The following is a 26,096-nucleotide window of genomic DNA, read 5'->3' as shown; positions in this document are numbered from 1 at the left end:
TGTTGACTGATCAGTATCACCAATAATATGTAGAAGATATTAAGCCCAAAATGTGAAAATCTTGATAATTAGGGTCTGAGCTTGAGAGACGTGTATATGCTTCTTTCATAGAAAACTACAAGGCCCAGCTATCAAGGCCGAAATATGCTTCTGCGTCTCCGTTTACGGATGGGAGGGCGCACGGATACGCACGGATACGGACGGATAGACTTCGTTAATGGTTTTCCGTAGGCTGTGGCTGCTGAAAACAATTCACCGCCAGAAGAGTAGGTGGCGCAACGGTTTTTTGTAAGTCGTCGTCGAGTGTGTATTTACCTAGGTTATCGAGAAGTCGGAGCAAATTTACAAATTAGCTGTTTCAGCAATAAAATACTCACATTTTCAGCAACTACACTGCCCGTTTCTCGTCACATTTTAATTCAGATGCTGATTTACATTTACTGTTTAGCTGAAATATGAATTCTAAAAACTTACAGCAATGGCGGTCAAAGGATTCTGTTCGTCCTGTTTATCACGGCAACCGCCCCTGACGCAAGCGGTTGTTAATACTGACCAATCACAGCCAAGGGGGTCTCCGTAGCTCTCCGTCGCTCTCCGAAATTACGACGGATAGTTTAGGAGGTGCACGTCGAGCTCTCCGGGGCTCTCCGAGGGCTGACGGAGAGCTCGTAGAGGGCGTTTCACGGAGACGAGGGCGTTCCCATGTGTCCGTTTTTCGAAAAACGCAGAAGCATATATCAGCCTTGAGTAAATAGTCCAAACATGCGCAAGAACATACCCAGTATCCAAGAAGATTTACCATGACAGTAGAGGAAAACTCTTCCCGCGGAGGTAGGTATACCAGCCAAGTAAATGAGGCCATCATCGATAAATGTATCTGAAAAGGTATTTTATTGTAAAGTACTATCTTATATTCTCATTAGACGTGGACTGTTACCGACATAAACCTTAGGTAACTGCAGGGTAACAGTAGAGTATTTTGTTCGCAATTCTGCTGGAGCTTGGCCGTCTTTACCTACTTAGTAGCAGTGGTATTTACCCAATAACACGTTATAATTTACCATATATATCTCCCGTAGTTACCAACTTACTACCAGCGGTATTTAAATAGTAATATTTATAAGTTTCAGGTAAATACTAAGTTTTGTCTTCTGATTTTACCTAATTAGGGCCAGTGAAAATTACCCAGTAAAAACCAGCACGTTATTATTTAGTTAACCCTTGTGTTATCTTCGGGTCATTCTGACCCATCAGTCATTGTGACCCACCGTCGTATTGTGACAAATTTACCTCATACAAAAACAAAGTGAAGCATTTTCTTTTAACTGTCGGGCTGTATCAGACCCCCCACATTGGAATGGTTAAAAGAAAATTATTTGTATTTGTTTTTGTATGGGGTAAAATTGGGTAAACACAACGATGGTTCGTTATGAACCTTTGGGTCATGTGACCCGAAGGCAGCACGAGGGTTAATGGGTAAATACTTCGAATTATCAGGTATTTACCACCTTGGTACCAATCGGTAATACCCAATAATACAGAAAACATACCCAGTAATGACCAGCACGTTAGTATTTAGTTAATGGGTAAATACTTCAAATTATCTAGATATTTACCACCTTGGTACCAATCGGTAATACCCAATAAAACACATAACATACCCTTTACTTTCTATGTAAATACCTAGTACTTAAGGGACTGTAAAAGGAAGGGTTACCAAAGATTCACTGTGTAATGCATAATAGATTTTCCTAGACATGAATAATTAGAATATACAAGATGGATCTAAAATGTTTTACCTGTAAAGTACTTTAAAAGTATTTTGACTGTTTTTGCTGTATAATAATAGAAAATCTACATCCTACTCCAGAAGAAATGTATACCATTTTTTGTTACAAAAGCATACTTCTTAAAAGTATATCAAAAGTGAACTATTTTCTAAGCATACTTCTTAAAAGTATATCAAAAGTGAACTAAAAGTGTACTATCCATATTTTAGTATACTTTAATATACTTCTTTTTTGTAAGGGACACCAGAATAGGCCTGTTTAGTAAGCAGGAATTGATGGCCGCATTCCTACACTTATAAAATTCAATGTGGAAGTAATCCAAGTATTCAGAATACGTTACTCAGATTGAGTAATGTAACGGACTACGTCACAAATTACATTTTTGGGAATGTATTCTGTAACAAAATACGTTTTGAAAGTATCCTTCCCAACACTGTCCATTGTGTGATCACTGACCTGTGTAAAGGTTATATACGTCTGCTCCATTTGACTGTCCTTGTCGCTTTGTTGTGGTTTGTGTAAGTATTCCCTCAGTGTTCCTGTTTTTGAGAATAAATACTTTTGTTTTTGCCTGTCTTGCCTCTCCCTGCTATTGGGTCAATCCCCTTCAACCACACCCTGAGAACTTTTCCCCCATTTTTTTTTTACCTTTTCAAAACTTTGACTTACCTCTAGGGAGGCCAATGGTTCCATGGAGAAGAATTTGGTGGTCCAAAGTTCAAAGTTGAGGCCAAAACAGTTGAAGAAAGCCCAGATGAAGACTACCTGGCAAGGTCCTAGCCACATGATGGTGACACCAAACGTGCATACTGTTGCAATGAACTCATCCAAAACATTCTCATGCTTCCCTCCCAGGTAGTCGTACACATATCTGAAGAGAGATAGAGACAGAAGGGGTCCAGGATCGTTACAGCGACTGATTTATTTGATTCAATGCATAGACAAGTAGGGTTAGGGGGATTCTGCATTTAAGTTCATCATAAAAAAATGTAAAACAATAATATTTTTTGAGAAGAGAAACAACATATTTTCAATTACATTGCAGATGATAAGGATGTATTTGAAGCCCAATACATTATTCGGTTGAACACATGGAACGCATTAGAAACAGATGTTAACCAAGTCGGTAGGCCAATTAAAAAATAATAATCTTACCCATTTTGCTGGGCTAGAACAGAATCAGTCAAGACCAGCTTATTCCAATGATCATTTGATATACTTTCAAAGTGAAGCTGTACATGCCCATTTTAGCCTTAGCCTGCCCATTCCTATTTTCAAGAAGTTGTGGAATAAGGATTTTCTCACAGATAATCACTTTTGGGGTAGATTAAATGCTTTAAGTGACATTTTGACATGCCCAATTATGTGCATGTAAGAAGCTTGATCTGAAGATCATGTGTGCAAAAATAAGGCATATGTAATGAATTTCAGAATTTTGGGTCAAATAGGATGCAAATTAGCCTAGCTCTGCCCTCCTATGTACTTCCGCTCAATTTTGATTTTGCTTCTGTACTAGGTCTGGGATTTCGGTGTATTAGTCGGTTTTCAGAAACAATTTTTCTGTATGTCCAATCAGCGAACAGAGGGAGTGGCTGAGAACGATGACGTTGGTGTCGTGCATTAGTTTGAGTTGTAGTTCAGTAATGGCGGCGGAGAAAGATGCGAGTGAAGCTATTCGGTCTGTTGTGGCAACGCTGCCGAATATCCATAAGTTAACCCTTGTGTTATCTTCGGGTCATTCTGACCCATCAGTCATTGTGACCCACCGTCGTATTGCGACGAATTTACTGCATACAAAAACAAAGTGAAGCATATTCTTTTAACCGTTGGGGTGTCTCAGACCCCCCCACATTGCAAAGGTTAAAAGAAAATTATTTTTATTTGTTTTTGTATTGGGTAAAATTGGGTAAACACAACGATGGTTCGTTATGAACCTTTGGGTCACGTGACCCGAAGGCAGCACAAGGGTTAAAGCCGGAGCAAGAACAATCCTTGCTGAGTTTTGTTGGTGGCCATGATGTTGTGGCCCTCCTCCCCACGGGGTTCGGGAAAAGTTAGATTTTCCAGCTACGGTAACTAGCTCCGTTACAGTAGTGGTGAAGGAGTTGGCTAAGGCAAACGCTAGCGATTGGTTATGGCAGATCAGAGTGGCTCTGGGCAGATCCAATAGTTTTAAACTTCAACAGAGTACCCACCTTCAAGGAAGTTAACGCTTGTCAATGGAGCAATCCCAGACCGCGGTGAGGAAAGCGGGCTAGTAATCTGAAGGTTGCCAGTTCGATTCCCAGCCGTGCCAAATGACGTTGTGTCCTTGGGCAAGGCACTTCACCCTACTTGCCTCGGGGAGAATGTCCCTGTACTTACTGTAAGTCGCTCTGGATAAGAGCGTCTGCTAAATGACTAAATGTATGTAAATGTAAATGTCTGTTTAGGACCAGGCTAGATGCAAATAGCATCACTTTGAAAATTGGCAAATTTGGGGTGTGGCCTGTAGCGCCACCATCTGTCTAAAGTGGCCCATGTTTGGTATGGTAGTTACTAATGCTCTGCAGTTTCAACATGCCAACTTTTTACAGTTCTGGTCTTGGGGCTGTCATTGACTCCCAGAGGACAACCATAATAATACCACCAATAACAATAGGGTTCTCCTACCGGAGGAACCCTAAATATATATGAGAGAGAATATACACTCACCGGTCACTTTGTTAGGTACGCCTGTTCAATTGCTTGTTAACACATAGCTAATCAGCCAATCACATGGCAGCAACTCAATGCATTTAGGCATGTAGACGTGGTCAAGACAACTTGCTGAAGTTCAAACCAAGCATCAGAATAGGGAAGAAAGGGTATTTAAGTGACTTTGAATGTGGCATGGTTGTTGGTGCCAGACGGGCTGGTTTGAGTATTTCAGAAACTGCTGATCTACTGGGATTTTCACACACAACCATCTCTAGGGTTTGCAGAGAATGGTCCGAAAAAGAGAAAATATCCAGTGAGCGGCAGTTGTGTGGACGAAAAGGCCTTGTTGATGTCAGAGGTCAGAGGAGAATGGGCTGACTGGTTCGAGATGATAGAAAGGCAACAGTAACTCCAATAACCACTTGTTACAACCAAGGTATGCAGAATACCATCTCTGAAAGCACAACTTTTGGGGGACAACTTTTTGCTTTTAAACTCAGATAAAACAGAAACTCTAATTATTGCCCCTGAATGTAAAATCCCGCAGATAAAGCAGCATATTGGTGACTTAGGCTCATCTGTCCAGCCGAGCCTCAGGAGGGTGGACAGGTGTAGTGTTTGATTCAGCTATGTCCTTGGGTCAACACTCAAACAATTAGTTAGAAACTGTTTATTCCAACTGAGGAATATTTCCAAATTAAGAAAAGTAGTGTCCAAGGGTGAACTGGAAATGATTATTCATGCTTTTATTTCTTCTCGTTTAGATTATTGTAAGTCTTTTTACCTGTTTGAACAAGAAGGAGCTCGACCGGAAGGCTTTTAACGCACATTAACAACAGAGCACACATTACACCTGTTTTTGCATCACTTCACTGGTTACCAGTCCAGTACAGAATTCAATTTAAAATCCTGGTCCTCACCTTCAGAGCCCTGAATGGAGAAGTTCCTCACTACATTTCTGATTTAATACAGCTTCATATCCCCACCCGTAATTTGAGGTCATTGGGTCAGAAGCTTTTAGTGGTTCCCTGTACCCATTTTAAAACTAGAGGGGATCGATCATTCCCAGCAGTGGCCCCTAGGTTGTGGAATGCCTTACCTCCCTTTCTACGGTGTGCAACTTCTGTCGAAGCTTTTAAAAAGCAACTCAAGACTTTGCTATTCAAGCAGACTTTTAGTTAGTTGAGGGGTTTTTATGGTTGTTTGTCATGTTTCTATTTCTATTGAAATGTTCTGTATTCTTTATTTGTAGTGTTATATTGCATTTTGTTGTGAAGCACTTTGTGATTTTATCTGCGAGAGGTGCTATACAAATAAACTTTACTTACTTACTTACTTACAACACGTCAAACCTTGAAGCCGATGGGCTACAGCAGCAGAAGACCACACCGGGTGCCAATCCTGACAGCTAAGAACAGGAAACTAAGGCTACAATTTGCACAGGCTCACCAAAATTGGACAATAGAAGATTGGAAAAAAGTTGCCTGGTCTGATGAGTCTCGATTTCAGCTGCGACATTCAGATGGTAGGGTCAGAATTTGGCGTAAACAACATGAAAGCATGGATCCATCCTGCGGTGGTGGTGGTGTAACGGTGTGGGGGATATATCCTTGGCACACTTTGGGCCCCTTAGTACTAACATTGTTTAAACGCAACAGCCTAGCTAAGTGTTGTTGCTGACCATTCCTTTATGACCACAGTGTACCCATCTTCTGATGGCTACTTCCAGCAGAATAATGCACCATGTCACAAAGCTCAAATCATCTCAAACTGGTTTCTTGAACATGGTAATGAGTTCACTGTACTCCAATGGCCTCCACAGTCACCAGATCTCAATCTAATAGAGCAACTTTGGGATGTGGTGGAATGGGAGATTTGCATCAAGGATGTGCAGCCAACAAATCTGCAGCAACTGCGTGATGCTATCATGTCAATATGGACCAAAATCTCTGAGGAATGTTTCCAACACCTTGTTCAAAGTATACCACGATGAATTAAGGCAGTTCTGAAGGCAAAAGGGGGTCCAACCCGGTACTCTCCATCTATCTCCTACGCTGAGTGCAGACGCTTTGCTGCTTGCTCTCGCCTATGTTTGCATTTTATCTGCTAATACCTTCTTAAATCCATGTTTTTCTTCTGTGAGAATCTTAGAGCAGCAGCTCCTGGACACTTGAAAATCCCTGGTACTCTATTTATGTTTTGATTTAACAGGCTATTGCCATATTTCCACTGGTTTAAAGATAAATTGCTATAGGCTTAGAGAAATGCCACGCTGGTCAGAATAGAGAAAAGAGAGTTTTGGAAAGCTGAGCGGAACTGGAACTAATCTCCAGGTTCACTGTGATATCTATAAAGAGAGACTTTGCAATTATAATTTGGAACTTAAAAATGCAAGGCAGTCCTTCTTCTCTGACATCATAACCAAAAACAATAACAATACACGTGCCTTATTTGCTACCGTTGACAGACTAACAAACCCTCTGGTGTCAGTAACTGCTACGCTCCAATCCACCTGGGTATGCAATCAATTTGCCTCCTTTCTTTCTGACAAAATTTATAAAATTAGAAAAGCAGTCGGTGCCTCCACACCAACCACAGGATATGTGCTGTCCCCATCTTTAAATAACATCCATTCAAATATCATGACACAATTTCATTCAAGCAACCAAATATCCTAGAAGACATTATACAACATCTGAAAACATCCTCCTGCAGCTTGGATATTCTACCAACACACTTAAAAATATATAATTCACACCATGACCACTGATCTTTTACAAATTATAAACACATCCCTTCTCTCAGGTGTCTTCCCACAAGCCCTAAAAACTGCAGTTATTAAACCACTCCTAAAAAGGCTAGTTTAGACCCCGAAATAATGAAAAATTATAGGCCAATATCAAACCTCCCATTTTTAAGTAAAATAATGGAAAATGTGGTTTTTCAACAGCTGAACAACTTCTTGGCCGAAAATAACTGTTTTGATGTCTTCCAGTCCGGTTTTCGTCAGCACCACAGTACTGAAACTGCTCTTGTTAAGGTCTTCAACGACATCCACTTAAACACAGACAGTGGCAGAACTTCAGTTTTAGTATTACTGGATCTTAGTGCTATTCGACACGGTCGATCATGACATTCTACTAGACAGACTAATAGTCTGGGTAGGACTCTGGCGCAGCACTTAACTGGTTTGAATCTTACTTGAAGGATTGACAATACTTTGTGTTCTGTAGCCAATTACAGATCAAAGCTGACGAGGATGACATGTGGTGTTCCCCAAGGTTCAATACTGGGGCCTCTTCTGTTCAACATCTACATGCTTCCACTGGCTCAGATTATGAAAAACAACAAAGTGTGTTATCATAATTATGCAGCCAACACACAAATCTACGTAACTTTATCACCTGGGGACTATACTTTCATAAGAGGGCTAGGTAAATGTATTGAAGAAAAATCAAACAACTGGATGTGCCTGAATTTTCTTCAATTAAATAAAGATAAAACAGAAGTAACTGTTTTTGGTCCCAAGGACGAACGATTGAAAGTCAGCGCTCAGCTTCAATCGCTGATGTTAAAAACCACAAACCAAGCCAGAAATCTAGGTTTAGTTATGGATTCAGATCTCAACCTGAACAGCCATATCAAGACAATTACAAAATCAGCCTACTATCACCTGAAGAATGTATCAAGGGTTAGAGGACTTATGTCTCAACAGGATTTGGCGAAACTTGTCCATGCATTTGTCTTCAGTAGACTCGACTACTGTAACGGTGTGTTCACAGGTCTCTGTAAAAAGTCAATCAGAACGCTGCAGCTGGTTCAGAACACTGCAGCTCGAGTCCTCACTAAGACCAAGAAAGTGGATCATATCACTCCAGTTCTGAGGTCTTTGCATTGGCTTCCTGTCCAACAGAGAATTGACTTTAAAATCCTGCTGTTTGTTTATAAAGCACTGAATGGTTTAGGGCCTAAATACATTTATGATGTGCTGCTACCTTATGAACCATCCCGACCCCTCAGGTCATCTGGGACTGGTCCACTTTGTGTTCCAAGAGTCAGAACTAAACATGGAGAAGCAGCGTTCAGTTTTTTCTGCTCCACATATCTGGAACAAGGTCCCTGAAAGCTGCAGGTCTGCTGAGACCCTCATCTCCTTTAAATCCAGATTGAAGACTTTACTGTTTGCTGTTGCCTTTAATTGAACCAGATTCAAGGATATCAATCAATTTCTGCATCTCTCTCCTGCATTTTATTTCTTAAACTGCACTGCAACTTTTATTCTATTTCTTGCTTTTTGACTGTAATGTTTTATTGAATGTTCTTGAATTGTTTTTAAATCTTGTTTTTTTGCATGATGTTTTGATGCTTTTAATGGTTTTATGTGAAGCACATTGAATTGCCTTGTTATTGAAATGAGCTTGCCTTGCCTTACTAGCGAGGTGCCTTGGGTGAGCCTTGTCAGGGGCAGTCTCACCCAATAAAGATTATATATGAGAGAATATAGGTTGTGCTCTTGCCAAAGGCAAGCACACCCAACAAAAAATAGAAATGAGAGAATACAGGTTGTGCTTTAACAGAGGGAAGTACACCCTATAATAAAAAAGGTAGAAATCCAATAGGTGGCTTCGCTGCTTGGCCCCAGTGTTTCCCCCCCACACACCCAAAGCTGTAAACCTAGGGGAAACACTGTTGGCCCCCTATAATATTATTGTCAACATTTTTGGAGGCTAATTTGTCAGTTGTCACAGTTTTAGTTTTTACTATAAAGCACAGTCACATTTTCATGAATAAGGCCAGTAAACTTCTGGGGCCTAACTTGACGTGAGAATGTGCGGGCCGTCACACAAACTTTTGAGCAGACGTGAGAATGTGCCGGCTGTCCGCAAAGTCTTGTCTGGCTCTGTAACGTGGCAAATTCTACCTGAAAAGTGCCGAAACTCACCAAACATTACAAAATAAAGTTTTCACTACAGTTACTGTCATACGTCAATGACATTGACTATTCAAAAAACATAATTACCTCCGCTAATAAAAGTTTGATCATTGATGTGGATGATTCACATCAAAATGCCAAAACCCAAACGGGAAATGCTATTAACTCTTTACTCTGCCACCACTTAATAACTTCTGTTAAACTTGAGGGTGTCAAACCAGACCCCCACCCCTCGACTTGAGGCAACGGCCTCGGTGGATGTAGGTGGTATTGCATTTCCGATTTGCTACCTGACTCGTCCGGTCGTTTTTATTCTATTATCTCCAGTCAACATATCTAAAACTATCTCCCCCAATAATTTTTGTTTGATTCTTGAACCTGGCTCATTCTACTAGCTTTTTAATAGAATAATTTTTCCTGATTTTTGTTAAGTTCGAAACCAATCCAAAATGGGTAAACTAGCACCCCGTTTATTTGCTTACGTCAAGAAAAGTTGCCTGTAAACGTGCTCACGGATACGAACAGGGGACGAGCACAAAAGGGAACATCAGCAAATCGCTGATTTACCTGAGCTGAATGAGAACAAGGAGAAAGGGCTTGATAATCTACAGTTGCCTGCCTTTATAGCAGGTTTTACAAATGGTTGCACAAATACATGACGGTTGTTTGTAGAGTTTATTTCCGTTATTTTAAAGCATATTTAACAATTTTGTAATGAACGCTATTATGCTCATGGCATGACGAACGTAATTATAGCCTAATATAATTAGTGTGTTTGCTGCAAGCAAAAACACTATTGTTATTCTGCATACTTATTAGTGTGTTTGCTGCAAGCAAAAACACTATTGTTATTCTGCATACTTATTGTTCTTTGAATCTTTATTCAACTTCTTCATATTAATATTCTATTTCTTCCGCGACACCTTTCAGCGCCTTCAAATCTTCAGCTATTAAAACCGTTCAGCTATCAAAAAATTCAGCAGTTTCAGGCCATGGGTGCTATGACTTTTCAGCTTTGTACCTCATATGCTTGAATTAATATAAATCAATATTCATAATATTTTTAACATGTTTTTCCAATTGAGTTTTTTTTCAAATCCTCTCAATCCTCTTAAACTTCTTCAACTTTCAAATCCTTCTTCTTCCTCAATCCTTCAGCTACAGCCACCATTTAAACTTTAAAATGTTGAAAAACCCCTAAACTATTTTTTTTTATTCAGCTTTTTGATATCTATTCAACTTTTTTTAATATCACTGATTATGTTTCATGAGTTTTTCAAACCGTTTCTGAGATTTACATGGGTGTGTATGTGAGATCCTAGAATGCTGACTGAAACGCTTAGAGTGGAGGGAGCTTCGAAATCAGTTTCAAAATTTCTAGTTTGCCAGCATTGCCACAATTTTCACTCTTAATGCTTCATTTTTGGATCAATAGATAGCTAATTTTGTGTTGGTCGTAGACAGTTGTCTGTGGAATCCAACAGACTTACACATTTGTTCAGAGCCCCACGAAAGCAAGACAAAGTCCAACTCTCGCCCCATAGAGACCAATGCAAATCTGGTGACACATTTCTCAGAGAAAGAAGAAGTTACACGTTTTTGAAACTGCCGGTAGAGTCATATTTCTGAGTCTTGGGTCTCGGAAAATATAATTATTTTTGGGATTGGACGTATTGTTTTGCGTCTAGGTTAACTTGTTTGAGGATTCTAGGTAAATTCTCTTGCCCTCAGCGCGTTAGCAATCATAGCTGCACCATAACCGTGGCAACCACACAGACACGCCACTCAGTCTCTTACACAAGTGATTGGTATTAGCTGATTAGTATATATTACAATATCCTTATTTTTTGGATTGGACGTATAGTTTTGCGTCTATGTTAACTTGTTTGAGGTGTGGATTCTAGCTACATTTCTGTTATTCTCTGCCCTCAGCGCGTTAGCAATCATAGCTGCACCATCACCGTGGCAACAACAGACACGCACCACTCAGTCTCTCACGCAGGTGATTGGTATTAGCTGATTAGTGGAGTCACAAGACAGAGTTTGATAGTACTTCAACCTAATACAATTTACAAGAGGTGACTCTGCAGTTGCTGCTAATATCTATTTTACTACTATTGCTAATGGAACTGTTTTATTCTACTACGCCACTGAGTGCGTTTACTTGACCATGAGAAACCCGATTACTAGCAATTGTCGGTTTATGCAATACGATTACTCCGTTTACATGTGTAATTAGTTATGCGATTACTCAATAAGCGCGTCTACATGATTCTTTTTATTAATCGTTGTATGCTCCACGGACAAAACTTGCACCATCATCCTTCAGCAACAGTGTCGCCTTGTCTTCCTGTATCGGCCCTACTGCTGTATGTTTCATTCAATCAACACATTGAATCCTACTAAGAAAGCAGAGTAAACGCACTGAATGATAGGCTACATCTGCTACTGCTATTACTATCCCAACTATAATTTCAGCTGTTAAGACTATAATATTCTTTTTATGACTAGCTAGCCTAGGCCTACTTCTTCTGTTTAACAGTTCAGCTTTAAGCTTCTCCCACATTGTATTTCAGCTCTTAGCATTGTTAGATGATGCAGTTCAGTTTCCACACTGCTTCTTTTGTGTGACTCACACATTTTTGAAATTCATTTCAGCTTGCAAGTATTTTCTCATTTCTGTATTTTCTGCAATAAAAAAAAAAAAAATTCATCTTTCAGTATTCCAACGCATTTTCTGCAGGAAATGCACTTTCTAGTTATTATTATTGTGAGAATGCTGTTCAGCATTCTCACTATTGTTTTTCCAACTTCTTAGTTCTTCCGCTGTTTTTTGTCCTTTAACTAGTCCTGCATACTTTCACCGATTCCTACATTTTTGTATCAAAACGTTCAGCTCCTTCAGTAGATGTTGACTATGACTTTTGGTATTTCTCACTTTTATACTTTTTAAGACATTAAGGTTTTTGTGCAAATTATTTTCCCATTAAAATGGTAAATCCTTTCAAATCATTAAAAAGCTACCTCCTCTTTCAAACGTAACTACTTCAGCATACTTTCAGCTAGAGACACCATTCAACCTTTAAAATGTTCACAAGACATTCAGCTATTCCCAAATGATTCAGCCAATTTTGAATTATGACAGTTTGAAATACATTAAAATGTTTGCTCCTTCTTGATTTTTATGAATGAGCAGCAAGCAGAGTGGCACACTGCTGCCTATTCTTTTTCTGATATTCAACTAAATTGTCAAACAAATTCCTCTAACTTTCATATAGTTTAACTTACAGAAACAAGTTATACCTTAAAATTTAGGAAAAAATGTCCTCTTTCAGCCAATGTAACTACTAAAGAGCTCACATTTACAGATTTTCAGCTATGAGCCTTGAAGCGAGAGCAGCCTTTCAAATTCTCTCACTAACTTCAATGGAGAGGTGGGTAAAATCCGTCAGAGAAAGCAAGAAGGAAGACGATTTCGAAACTGCCGGTAGAGACATATTTCTGACCGCACAGACATATAAAGGACATCTCTAGTTTCGGCAGTCTTGGGTCTCAGAAAATATCCTCATTGGGTGTGCTCAAGCCTTCGGCAAGAGCACAACCTTTGTTCTCTCACATATATATTATTATTATTATTCTTTTTGCCCCCCTAAAACTCAGTCAATATTTGGCCTACATAGACATCTATGTGTCAAAAGTTTCGTCTTGGTAGCGATTGAGTTGCTTCTATTGGGATTTACGTTCCGTTGCATGGTTTAGGCTCAAGTTACGTTTTTGTGGCGAAAAGTGAAGCTAACGGTGGCTAATTTGCTAGCCACAGTCACTGACGTTACTAACGTCCTACGTCACGAAAACACGCGTGACTACCTGTAGCAGAACATTCATTTCGCATCTGTTAACTTGGGGGATAGCTAGGCTAACTATAGCTTTACTGCAAGGCAGCTGCAGAAACGCCACAAGCAAAGAGGCCAGGGTGATAACTATTTACTCATTTTACTTTGTGATGTGAAACACAATTGTGAAATGTAATGTACAATATTAGCTGATATTATTAAGGAAGTAGGCCCACATCTACTTTCGGAAACGGTAGTCTACTATTTCACTGAAGCATTAGCATGACATTAGCCTATGTTGCCCGGGCAACACATACTACAGTGGTCTATGATGCATCTGTTTTCAATCGTTAAAATAAACATTCCTCACAAATACATTTACGTTGTAGGATTTATTATGACATTACATTACAAGTAAACGATTTGTTGGTGAAATTATCATTACCTGTGGTTTCAAACCAGTGTTTCTCACTGCAACGCTGTAGCCTACGCGAGACACACTACAAAAACATCTACACAGCTGTTTAGGAAGTCAAACGGCGACAGAACATGTTCGGCACTCCCCTTAATTAAATCAAAAGTCTTTGAATAGGTGAAACTATCTGACTACTAACCTGAACTTCATTGCCACAGCCTAAACTTTGTCAATCTGTTCATGAAAATAATGAATTTCAGCCTAAACCGTACAACGGAACGTTAAATCGAATTCAACCAACGCAATCGCTACCAAGACGAACACAGCAGTAGTCTAATATTGTACTGTCTGTAGTAGTAGAATTTACCGGGGCAGCTTCTCCCCACAGGGCTATATCGCATTTTGCGTTGTTACTGACAATGATCGCTACCAGTGAGCTTTTTATGAATGAGCGATTTTCCACTAAATAAATGTCAATCTTATATACGTTTTTGGGGGCATATTTTCAGTTAGCAATGGTACTGTACTGTTTGAATCGCGATTCCATCTTTTTCTGCCGGTAACGTTGTAGAATAATCTTCAAAGGGGGTTCTGTATTAATGAATGAATGCAATATGAGTAGGCTAAATGCCTGAAAATATCACGATAAGGGAACACTTGAAAGGACGTTTAAGTCATAGAGATTAGGTCAATTTTTACACCGGTCTATCAAATTTATTCGTTTTGATTCAGCTATGAGGCTGCCTCTTGCAGGGGAAGTGAGAAGACATCATATTTAATTCTACACTTCACTCGTATTTTGAGTTGTAAATGAGCAGCAAAAAAAAGATGCTTTTAAATCTATGTAATATTTATACATAATAAGTAGGCCCTATGCATTTTTATATAAAATATACAGGAATATCAGTTGTAAAAATGGCATTAAAATCCCTGTACAACCGACGCAAGCAAGCACACCCTACAATTTCCCCAGAAATTGTACCCTCTCTAGTTTTATATATTGGACGTGTAGTTTTGCGTCTAGGTCAACTTGTTTGAGGTGTGGATGCTAGGTAAATGTTCGTTTTTCTCTCTGCCTAGCTCGTTAGATATCACAGCTGCGCCATCACCGTGGCAACCAAACAGACACGCACCATGAACGTTTTTGAAACTGCCAAAGGAGTTGTATTTCTGACCGCACAGACACATAATATGGAGGACTAAAAGTGCCACAATTAAATAAATACACCATTAAATAATTACTTAAATGTGTCATTAATTAATTAAAATAGACATTAAATAAATAAATGTGTTCTTAAATGTGTCTTAAAATACCAATTCATTTAATGTAAAATAAATTTCATGCTACATTTCATGCTACATTTCACAACGAGTTGTGTTGCAGTGCTTCATTAATTGTGTTATCTGTCAAACTCGCCCATCAAAGTCAGTGGGTGGGGCTAGCGCGAATCTAGTCTGATCCATTGCGTTGGTCTGAAGTAGAGTGCCTGGATAGAGACGATGGAGGATCTTCATGAACTTTCTAGGGAGTTGGTGAGAGACATTTTAGACTTAGCTGACGATGTGGAAGCAGGACCTGCTGACCCAGAGCATGTAGCGAGTAAATCAGAGGAACTTCTTGAAGTTTGGAGTTATTTCCGCACTTTCCGACCAAGATAGTGACCACAGTGACTGCAAATTTAGACTCTGGTACCAGGGTGCATCAGCATCTTCCTCCATCAAATTCGCTGCTTCTCTCAGCAGCTCCGGGCAAGTTTTAGACATTTGGTCCTGCACCTCGCACGCTGTCTCAACATGGGGGCTAGCAGGACCGAGTCTTCCCCTCGATTAATATTAGCCGTAGCATTGCAGAGTGCGGAAATAACTCCAACTAGAGGGGGTACAATTTCTGGGTAAATTGTAGGGTGTGCTCGCTTGCGTCTGTTGCAGGTGGGTCCGTCCCCTTAAGTTTTTCCCATCTAGTGATATTTTCAAGCATTTAGGCTACTCAAGAACCCCCTTTGAAACAAGCTACTGTAACAACGTTGTCACCGGCAGTATTTCCGATGGAATCGCGATTCAAACAGTACCATCTGCTAACTGAAAATATGCCCCCAAAAACGTAAATAAGCTTTACGTCTATTTAGGTGGAAATGGCTAATTCAAAAGAAGGCTAGCCAAACTTGACTGAGTGAGGGGATTGTTTTTAAGCGCCGGAAATGAGAATGTTTCTTTTGACATAAAGTTTAGCCTGTGGCACTGAAGCCAACGACGCACCACACAAGCTTGAGTTTAAATACATTCTTTAATGTGACATTACTTACTGTACATGCAAGTCTTGATTTGCTTAAATGTACATGTATGCTGCTAGTAGTAGTACACCACGGCACGATACGATACTCGCTGTGCAACAGCACATCAATCCATGTGTCGTTGCTAACGTGTGCTGACGTGGTGACGTAGCTAGCACTGATTACCCTTCGTTGACTAAAGGCACTTTTTGCCACAAAAACGTTGTAACCTCCTAAACCGTGCAACGGAACGTAAATAAAAATACAAGCAACGCAATGGAGACCAAGACATCATTTTGACACAGGCGTTGTCTATGTAGTCCAAATATTGACTGATCCTTAGGGGGGCGAAAATAAACAATAATATATATGTGAGAGAACAATGGTTGTGCTCGCCGAAGGCGTGAGCACACACAATAACTTCAAGAAGTTCCTCTGCTTTACTTGCTACATGCTCTGGGTCCACCACATTGTCAGCTAAGTCTAAAATGTCTCTCACCAACTCCCTAGAAAGTAGTGATGGGCATTCCGGCTCTTTTTCGTGAGCCGGCTCGTATGGCTCAGCTCACCAAAAAGAGCCGGCTCTTTTGGCTCCCGAACGGCTCTTTAAAAAATACATGTTTTAACTATGAATTTGACTATGATGGGTGTGAAAACAATTTGAATTAAATTATTAAATGAAATCATACTCGACCGTAACCACATATCTTTAAAAATGCATTGATTTGTCATGGCTCTCCTCCGAGTTTTGACTGGCCCTCCCTCATGCAGGATTGACAGGAACAGAATGTGAGGATGATCGTGTGCGCCTTTAAGCCTACAAGTATTTTTTTGTTGTTCTTTGAATTAGTCAATTATTTTAAATACAATTAAAATTCATTATTTCATAATCATTTAGTTTTTATAGGCTGTATTAATCTATTAAAAATAGAGTCGGCTCTTCAGATATGCGAGCTAGCTCCCGACGTTCACCTCTTAGAGACGGATCGTTCGCGAACGACCCATCACTACTAGAAAGTTCATGAAGATCCTCCATCGTCTCTATCCAGGCACTATACTTCAGACCAACGCAATGGATCAGACTAGATTCGCGCTAGCCCCACCCACTGACTTTGATGGGCGAGTTTGACAGATAACACAATTAATGAAGCACTGCAACACGACTCGTTGTGAAATGTAGCATGAAATGTAGCATGAAATGTAGCATGAAATACTTAAATAGTGAAATAATTATATATGTATTTTACATTAAATGAATTGGTATTTGAATTAATTCATGACACATTTAAGAACACATTTATGTATTTAATGTCTATTTTAATTAATTCATGACACATGTAAGTAATTATTTAATGGTGTATTTATTTATTTAATGGTGTATTTATTTAATTCATTGTGGCACTTTTAGTCCTCCATAACATAAAGGATATCTATGGTTTCGGAAGTCTTGGAATGAAATATACGTAATTATGTGGGCAATGTAGAACAGCGGACAGATTCGATATTTGATCTTTTGTTAGTTATGGCCATTCTAGTGACTACTGTCATGGCTGCTAATAGAACGGCGAAACCAGGTCACATATGGTCTAATAACTATCAGTACCTAGCTACAAACAAATGCTTCGTAACTGAAGAATATTTACTTTTTATTGGCGATATTGACAACAGAGGTTAAGGAACTTGTCTTTAATCAAAAGATGGTCTCCGTTTTCAATTTGAAGCAGTAGATCTAGCTTATGTAGGAAATTTCCTATTGCATCCTCTCTCTAGCTTCACGCCTTCGGTTATTATTCAAGCCTACGGTGTTAATACAGTCTGTAAAAATACCACTTTGACACACTTGCAAGAAATGATCCGCTGGTTAGATGTAGCATGATCTTATTATTTAAGTATAAAAAACTCACCAGGGACAACGACAACATTGGCAACCCTGCACTATGAATTATTATTTTGATGTCATATTAAATTAAGTGTCTGAACAGGACTGGGTGTGCAGGCACACATGATTAGTTTCTCCTCCGTCTTGAACCTGAAACCTAGATTCTAGGTTAGAAATGTTGCCAGTCTGTTGCCAATGACCAACGGTTGCTACGTTTTTCCAGCAAGTTCAAGTAATTCCAGTGTTGTCCTTTTACCTTCAAATTCGTTCAACCCAGACTTCAGCAACTGGTTTTCTGCTAAATTTTCACATTTTCCTGCAGCTCATCTTTCTGAATTTTTGCCCTTATTGTTTTGCATTTTTCTTCTTCTCTTCTTTCAAAAAGACCTTTCACAGCAGTACCTTCCAACTGCCAGTACTTTTGCATTTTTCTTCTATTTTCTGTACTTTTCTGCCTTCATCTTGCTGCAGGTCCTTTCTAACATAAATTTCAGGCCTTTTGAAACTCCAACAAATAATTTTCTGCTAAATCTTTTAATTTTTCTGAATTATTTCTCTTTTTGCATTTTTCTTCTCTTTTCTGTAGTTTTATACCTTCGTCCAGCTCCAGCCCCTTTTAAAAATACCTTTCAGGCGCTTCAGCTTATAACTTTCTACTAAATTTTCCGCTTTTTTAGCATGGTCAGCTATCCCCATTCAGGTTTTCAGCATTCTCACTGCTCTTCCTGCGAAACAGCAGTGAGTTTTTTTAATTTTCCGGACACGTTTTTTTGCTCGCCTACTCCTTTCACACCGTTTAAGATAGAAACACCGTTCAAACGTCATTTGATAAAGTCTGAACTGCTCTAGTGTGCTATTACTTTTCTCACAGATAGCTTTTAATGTTTTTAAGATATTAAAGTTTAAAGTGTTTAAAAAAATTAATGAGTTTCAATGGTTCAGAATATTCAAGTCAAATTCCATTGTGACGTCATGCACTGACAGAACTGTTCCTCACCGCGTCAATTTTTACACTGTTTAACACTTTCCTGCCTGAATATGCAGACTTTTTCAAATAACAGACCTGAACTGTTTATACCATTTTGAAGACAAGATGTAGGGCTTTCTAATGATGTAAATATTTATATGATTATATATGTTATATATATATGATATTTGATTTAAACTATTTTGTTTAAAAGTTATGACCACTGAAGTAATGAGTGGGATAACGCAATTCCAAGCTAGCGCGATGGCTCTCCATAACTAAAAACGGTTCTACTTTTTTCCACAATCGACCAAATTGGCCAAACAAGGTATGTTCATTGAGCTTAAAGCGTACATAATCTAGCTAGATCATTTTTCTTTAAGCAAGTTTCACAGAAATCTGCAAAAATCGAGGCTCAACACTGTCATAGCCGACCGTCACGAACAGCCAAACCGGGGTAACGAAAGGTTTACTGCAGCTGGCGTTACTACGAAGAAAGGCTTCGTAACTGAAACGTTTTTACTTTTAGTTGACGATATTGAACACAGATGTTAAGAAACTTGTCTTTACTCTAAATATCTTCTCCGTTTTCAATTTGAAGCAGTAAATCTAACAGTAGGAATTCTCCCACGACATCCGCTCGCTCCGCTTTGACAAATATGTTTTCTCAGTCCACCATACATTAGACAAGCTCATTTTCGAGCACTTTCAATACAAGATACAAGTCATGTTAGAGTTGATATATACACATAATTGTGTGGGCTATGTAGAACAGCAGACAGATTTGAAATATGATCTTTTGTTTTAAAGTTATGGCCATTCTAGTGACGAGTGCTTCCAACGCTAGCTACGACTGTCATCATAGCTGCCATAGAACGGCGAAACCAGGGGCCTGTTCCATAAAGGCCGCTCAATTAAGTTGGACTTAAAGTCCCAAACCAGACTTAAATTAGCTTAACAAGTCAAGCGGGGCTAAAGCGGTTCCATAAAGGCCGATTTCAGCTAACGCAGTCCTACTAATTCAAGTCAGATTTAAGTAGTCAAGCTAATTGCGCATGTGCACCCTATTCTTAAGCAGCCCGAGAGGTAAAACATGGATCATACAATCCACCACGGCAAAAGCAATGCACACGGCCACGTGACTTATTATACTCGGATAATTGGGTGTGCTCAAGCCTTCGGCGAGAGCACAACCTTTGTTCTCTCACATATATATTTATTTATTTATTTATTATTGTTTATTTTCGCCCCCCTAAGGATCAGTCAATATTTGGACTACATACACAACGGCGGTGTCAAAAGGTTCGTCTTGGTAGCGATTGCGTTGGTTGTATTTTTATTTACGTTCCGTTGCATGGTTTAAGTAGAAATTGCGTTTTTGTGGTGAAAAGTGAAGCTAACGGTGGCTAATTTGCTAGCCACAGTCACTGACGTTACTAACGTCACTACGTCACTAACGTCACGAAAACACACGTGACTACCTGTAGCAGAACATTCGTTTCACATCTGTTAACTTGGGGGATAGCTAGGCTAACTATAGCTTTACTTCAAGGCAGCTGCAGGAACGCCACAAGCAAAGAGGCCAGGGTGATAACTATTTACTCATTTTACTTTGTGATGTGAAACACAATTATGAAATGTAATGTACAATATTAGCTGATATTATTAAGGAAGGGGCCCACATCTACTTTTGGAAACGGTAGTCTATTTCACTGAAGCATTAGCATCATGACATTAGCCTCTGTTGCCCGGGCAACACATACTACAGTGGTCTATGATGCATCTGTTTTCAATCTTTAAAATAAACATTCCTCACAAATACATTTTCGTTGTAGGATTTATTATGACATTACATTACAAGTAAACGATTTGTGGGTGAAATTATCATTACCTGTGGTTTCAAACCAGTGTAGCTCACTGCAACGCTGTAGCCTACGCGAGACACTACAAAAACATCTACACAACATGTTCGGCACTCCCCTTACTTAAATCAAAAGTCTAACTACTAACCTGAACTTCATTGCCACAGCCTAAACTTTGTCAATCTGTTCATGAAAATAATTAATTTCAGCCTAAACCGTACAACGGAACGTTAAATCCAATTCAACCAACACAATCGCTACCAAGACAAACACAGCAGTAGTCTAGTACTGTACTGTAGTAGTAGAATTTACCGGGGCAGCTTCTCCACACAGGGCTATATCGCATTTTGCGTTGTTACTGACAATGATCGCTACCAGTGAGCTTTTTATGAATGAGCGATTTTCCACTAAATAAATGTCAAGCTTATTTACGTTTTTGGGGGCATATTTTCAGTTAGCAGATGGTACTGTTTGAATCGCGATTCCATCTTCTACTGCCGGTAACGTCGTAGAATAATCTTCAAAGGGGGTTCTTTATTAATGAATGAATGCAATATGAGTAGGCTAAATGCCTGAAAATATCACGAGAAGGGAAAACTTAAAAGGACATTTAAGTCATAGAGATTAGGTCCATTTTTACACCGGTCTGCCAAATTTATTCGTTTTGATTCAGCTATGAGGCTACCTCTTGCAGGGGAAATGAGAAGACATCATATTTAATTCTATTCTATTCTCGTATTTTCAGTTGTAAATGAGCAGCACAAAAAAATGCTTTTAAATCTATGTAATGTTTATAAATAATAAGTATGCATTTTAATATAAAATATACAGATATATCAGTTGTAAAAATGTCATTCAAAAACGGACCCCTGTGCAACCGACGCAAGCAAGCACACCCTACAATTTCCCCAGAAATTGTACCCTCTCTAGTTTAGATTAAGATAGGCCTATCCCTGATGCCTAAACATTTGAAATCACAAACTAGGCTAGCCATAGGCTACGTTTAACGTGGCGTGTATCAAATCATTGTTCATCATCGTTTAACCCTTGTGTTATCTTCGGGTCATTCTGACCCATCAGTCATTGTGACCCACCGTCGTATTGCGACAAATTTACCGCATACAAAGACAAAGTGAAGCATTTTCTTTTAACAGCTAGGCTGTCTCAGACCCCCCACATTGCAAAGGTTAAAAGAAAATTATTTTAATTTGTTTTTGTATTGGGTAAAATTGGGTAAACACAACGATGGTTCGTTATGAACCTTTGGGTCATGTGACCCGAAGGCAGCACGAGGGTTAATACATTAGGCTAAATGTTGTAGCCTATGTAGGCTTTTAAGTTGAATTTCTATCAATGTTGAACATATTGAACTGATGAGAATAAGAAAATGAGACTATCCGTGGAGGACGGGATCATCATCGTTTTCCCAACGGGTCCTGTCGTGGAAGTTTTTGAGAGAATCAATTGTTTAACCCTTGTGCTGCCTTCGGGTCACATGACCCAAAGGTTCATAACGAACCATCGTTGTGTTTACCCAATTTTACCCAATACAAAAACAAATAAAAATCATTTTCTTTTAACCTTCGCAATGTGGAGGGTCTGAGACAGCCCGACGGTTAAAAGAAAATGCTTCACTTTGTTTTTGTATGCGGTAAAGTTGTCACAATACGACGGTGGGTAACAATGACTGATGGGTCAGAATGACCCGAAGAGAACACAAGGGTTAAGCTGAAGTCGGGTGAAGTACGGAGTTAATGTTTATTTGACGTAGATTTGAACATAATAACGTTATCAACATATCATCGACACACAAACATAAGACAATAACACAAAGACAATTCTATACAGCTCCATCCAGCATTCTAAAATGGAACCGGGAGAATACAGCCCACCAGCACTACCCAGCTGATGGCCCTGAACCCCCCAGAACATTCTTCAACAGACCATTTTATAGATACGACAGTTCTCAAAAGTCATTGGTCCATCCTACAGACATGCAGCTATACCAAATCTCTTCTGTCATTGGTTAAATCCTTAGAACAATACAGTTGAATCCACATTGTCTTCAGACCAACTGTCTCTTCCCCCCAGGTGACAAGAACTCTCTCAGGTCACCCAGACTTCCCGTCTCTTAGACTTCACGTCTCCTAGCTAGGTGTCATACAACTACAGGTGGCATCTCTACCAAATGGAGTTTAATCAACATACATTGTATCAAGCTTCTTAACCAACTGTAAACTTATCCTAAAACACATTCATTGTACATAGGCCCAAAAGTTCTTTCACAGTCCTCTCTCTAGCTTCGCTTCAGCTAAAGATGGACGACGATGATGACCATGCATGCATTATTCACGCCTACAGTACGGTGTTCTGTACAAATACCACTTTGACATACATGATCCGCTGGCTAGATGTCCCTTACAAAAAATAAGTATACTTCAAGTTTAATTTGTAAGTATAATAAGTATACTATTGTCATGGTACCTAAACTATACTAGCAGTGTACTTATTTATATACTATTTTTGTACTAAGTAAACTGAATTGGCCCACTTTTTAGGTCATTTAGTACACTTTAAAGTACACTTATAGTGTATTTGAAGTTTACTTTTGAATACTGTAAAGTAGCCTGTGTAGTGCACTTTTAGTTTATGAAGTATACTTCCTAAAGTACTACTGAGGGTCTGGGATCGCTCCATTGACAAGCGTTAACTTCCTTGAAGGCGGGTACTTTAAAACGGGTAGTTTAAAACTATTGGATCTGCCCAGAGCCACTCTGATCTGCCATAACCAATCTCTAGCGTTCGCCTTAGCCACGGAGTTAGCTGCCGTAGCTGGAAAATCAAACTTTACCCGAACCCCGTGGGGAGGAGGGCCACAACATCATGACCACCAACAAAACTCAGCAAGGATTGTTCTTGGTCCGGCTTTAACTTATGGATATTCGGCAGCGTTGCCACAACCGCAGAATAGCTTCGCTCGTATCTTTCTCCGCCGCCATTACTGAACTACAACTCAAACTAGTGTACGACATCAACGTCATCGTTCTCAGCCACTCCCTCTGTTCGCTGATTGGACCTACAAAAAAAATGTTTCTGATGCACTGAAATCCCAGACCTAGTACAGAAGCAAAATCCAAATTGAGCGGAAGTCAAAGGAGGGCAGAGCCAGGCTAGCAAAAAATGCCTTCTGTCAACAAAGGGTACTCAGTGCTAGCCTACGTCACAACGTCAGAACACGTTAGCAATGACGCATGGATACAACGTGATAGACGTTCTAGCACGCAAGTTGGAGCTTAGATTATGAGTGAAAAGTACCACCCCCAAAAATTCCAACCATTTGACTTTGTTGAGAAAGCGATTTCGAGTAGAACTGCCATCTCGGATTTTTGATTTAGGTCGTGAAAGTCTTTGTAATTTGAGCATTGCGGGTCGCCCGTGAGACCGCCTAGTCTTAGGCGGCAGCCATGCTAGAAAGCGTCATAGTAGTATTTTCGTAATTTTATAGTTCGGTCAATTCTAAACCAAAAAACAGAAGGAGGGCAATGTTATGACGATATGACTATTGTGAAGACAGCCAGGTGGTGGATAAATAAGTTTGACATTAGCGCCGGAAATGAGAACGTTTCTTTTGACATAGTTTAGCTGTGGCATTGAAAGGGGTGATTGACTGGGTTTTTGGGGTATTTCACACTGTTCCTTAAGGTCTCCGAATAGGGTATGTAACATTGGTTGGGCTGAAAATGGCCCGGGTGCTGTTCTATGCCCCCTTATACATCCAGTGAAATTTTCCCAGGAAAAAACGCTAGGTTTTCTCCTTTTATGGTATGCTCATGAATATATAGACCTTTTTTGATTAACATTCTAGAATTTTCATTGGTCAAGTTTGGCCCTTGAAAGCTTCCGGTTTCAGACGCGCGAATGATTGTTTTGATGGAAGTCAGCTAGTTTAGAAGCATAAGTGAGCAAGTTACTGTGGCAAAAAACGTTTTTTTTAAACAATGTCAATTGTTGCTGTGTTTGGCTGTTCGTCGAGATTGGGGAAGAACAAGTTGTCAACAAGTTTACATTTCCTATAAAAACGGGACAACGAGATGGAGAGGCAGTTAGAACCGAAACTGTACTGTACTGTAGCTAGTGGTACGTGACAGTGGCTAGTGGTACGTGCCAGTGGAGCGAGTGGTACGTGACAGTAGCTAGTGGTACGTGCCAGTGCCTCCACTGGCACGTGACAGTGGCTAGTGGTACATGCCAGTGCCTCCACTGGTACGTGACAGTAGCTAGTGGTACATGCCAGTGCCTCCGCTGGTACATGACAGTAGCTAGTGGTACGTGACAGCGCCTCCACTGGTACATGACAGTTACTGTTCTGTTGATAGTGGTATGCAAGTGTGTCGTTGCAGTTGCATTGGGTAACTGCGTGTAACTGCCCCGCGGCCATTTTAGAATAGAATTGTTTAAGTATGTGTGGCGGCCTGCGGAAACCCGTGGATGTCGCGGCCGCTCATTGTTGGCTATAAGCCATAAAATATCGAAAATCGTTTTCTGTCAAAATTGAGATTTTTTATGTTTTGTATAGTTAACACCCTAAACTTCATTGTAATGTACAAAAAGTATATAATTACTTATGAAAAACTATTAATTTCAACGGTTTTTGGACATGTCAGCTAGCAAGATTTTCAAGGCCATGTCAAATCAAATGCTTAGTTTGCCTGCTCTTTTGAGTGCTGCAGCAGCCCATAACAACTGATCAATGAAATAACTTCCTGAGAAGTTATTAATGTAGCCTATACTTAAACTGACATTTACAACGTCGACGAACAAAAGGATTTTCTCCCATATCACTTTTTGACACAGGTCGACTTTAAAATGATGTAACTTCAGATGTGATAAAGTGTTTGTAGTTTCCAATATGTATAATACCTAGAAAGTACATTTGCAATCATAAGGTGTCATTTATTGACAAGGTGCTTCATATGAAAATAATGAACTATTATTAACAATTATATTTACTCAGAGTATCGAAATGCAAATGTGGTGGTACTGGCACGTACCACTAGCCACTGTCACGTGCCAGTGGAGGCACTGGCATGTACCACTAGCTACTGTCACGTACCACTCGCTCCACTGTCACGTACCACTCGCTACAGTACAGTACAGTTTTGGTTCTAACCGCTACTGACGAGATGACTGGGTTGCTGCTGTAAAGAATAGCTTGTTGATCTTTCGACGTTGTTTCAATAGTAATATTGGTGGAAATACCGTTAGAATAGCGTTGATTTTGGTTGGTTTTTCAACGTTGTTTCAATAGTAATATTGGTGGAAATACCGTTAGAGTCGCGTTGGTTTTTCAACGTTGTTTCAATATTAAATAAGGGTGCAAAATGATGATGGGTCAACATCAGAGTCTGACGTTGGTTCAATGAAATTAGCGTTGAAAGCGGAATGTTGATAAAGCGTAGTTTCAATGA

At 39.6% G+C, this 26,096-nt stretch overlaps 1 protein-coding gene and 1 long non-coding RNA gene across 5 annotated transcripts in view; one reads left to right on the top strand and one right to left on the bottom strand.

Moving 5' to 3' along the window:
• hhatlb (hedgehog acyltransferase like, b) overlaps nucleotides 1–26,096 on the bottom strand; it is a 147,199-nt gene that overhangs the window by 27,138 nt on the left and 93,965 nt on the right. For all 4 annotated transcript variants that reach the window (XM_062480289.1, XM_062480288.1, XM_062480291.1 and 1 more), the window contains one exon: nucleotides 2,460–2,661. In XM_062480289.1, the coding sequence (XP_062336273.1) occupies nucleotides 2,460–2,661 (202 nt within the window). The remainder of the gene's footprint in view (nucleotides 1–2,459; nucleotides 2,662–26,096) is intronic.
• Nucleotides 1–26,096, top strand: part of LOC134035300 (uncharacterized) — a 44,346-nt gene that overhangs the window by 16,153 nt on the left and 2,097 nt on the right. The gene's annotated exons all lie outside the window — the stretch shown is intronic.

The sequence above is a fragment of the Osmerus eperlanus genome, chromosome 15 (assembly GCF_963692335.1).
Source record: "Osmerus eperlanus chromosome 15, fOsmEpe2.1, whole genome shotgun sequence".
In the NCBI taxonomy this organism is placed as follows: domain Eukaryota; kingdom Metazoa; phylum Chordata; class Actinopteri; order Osmeriformes; family Osmeridae; genus Osmerus; species Osmerus eperlanus.
Note: the sequence above shows the minus strand (reverse complement) of the source record. Positions and strands in the feature narration are given on the sequence as shown.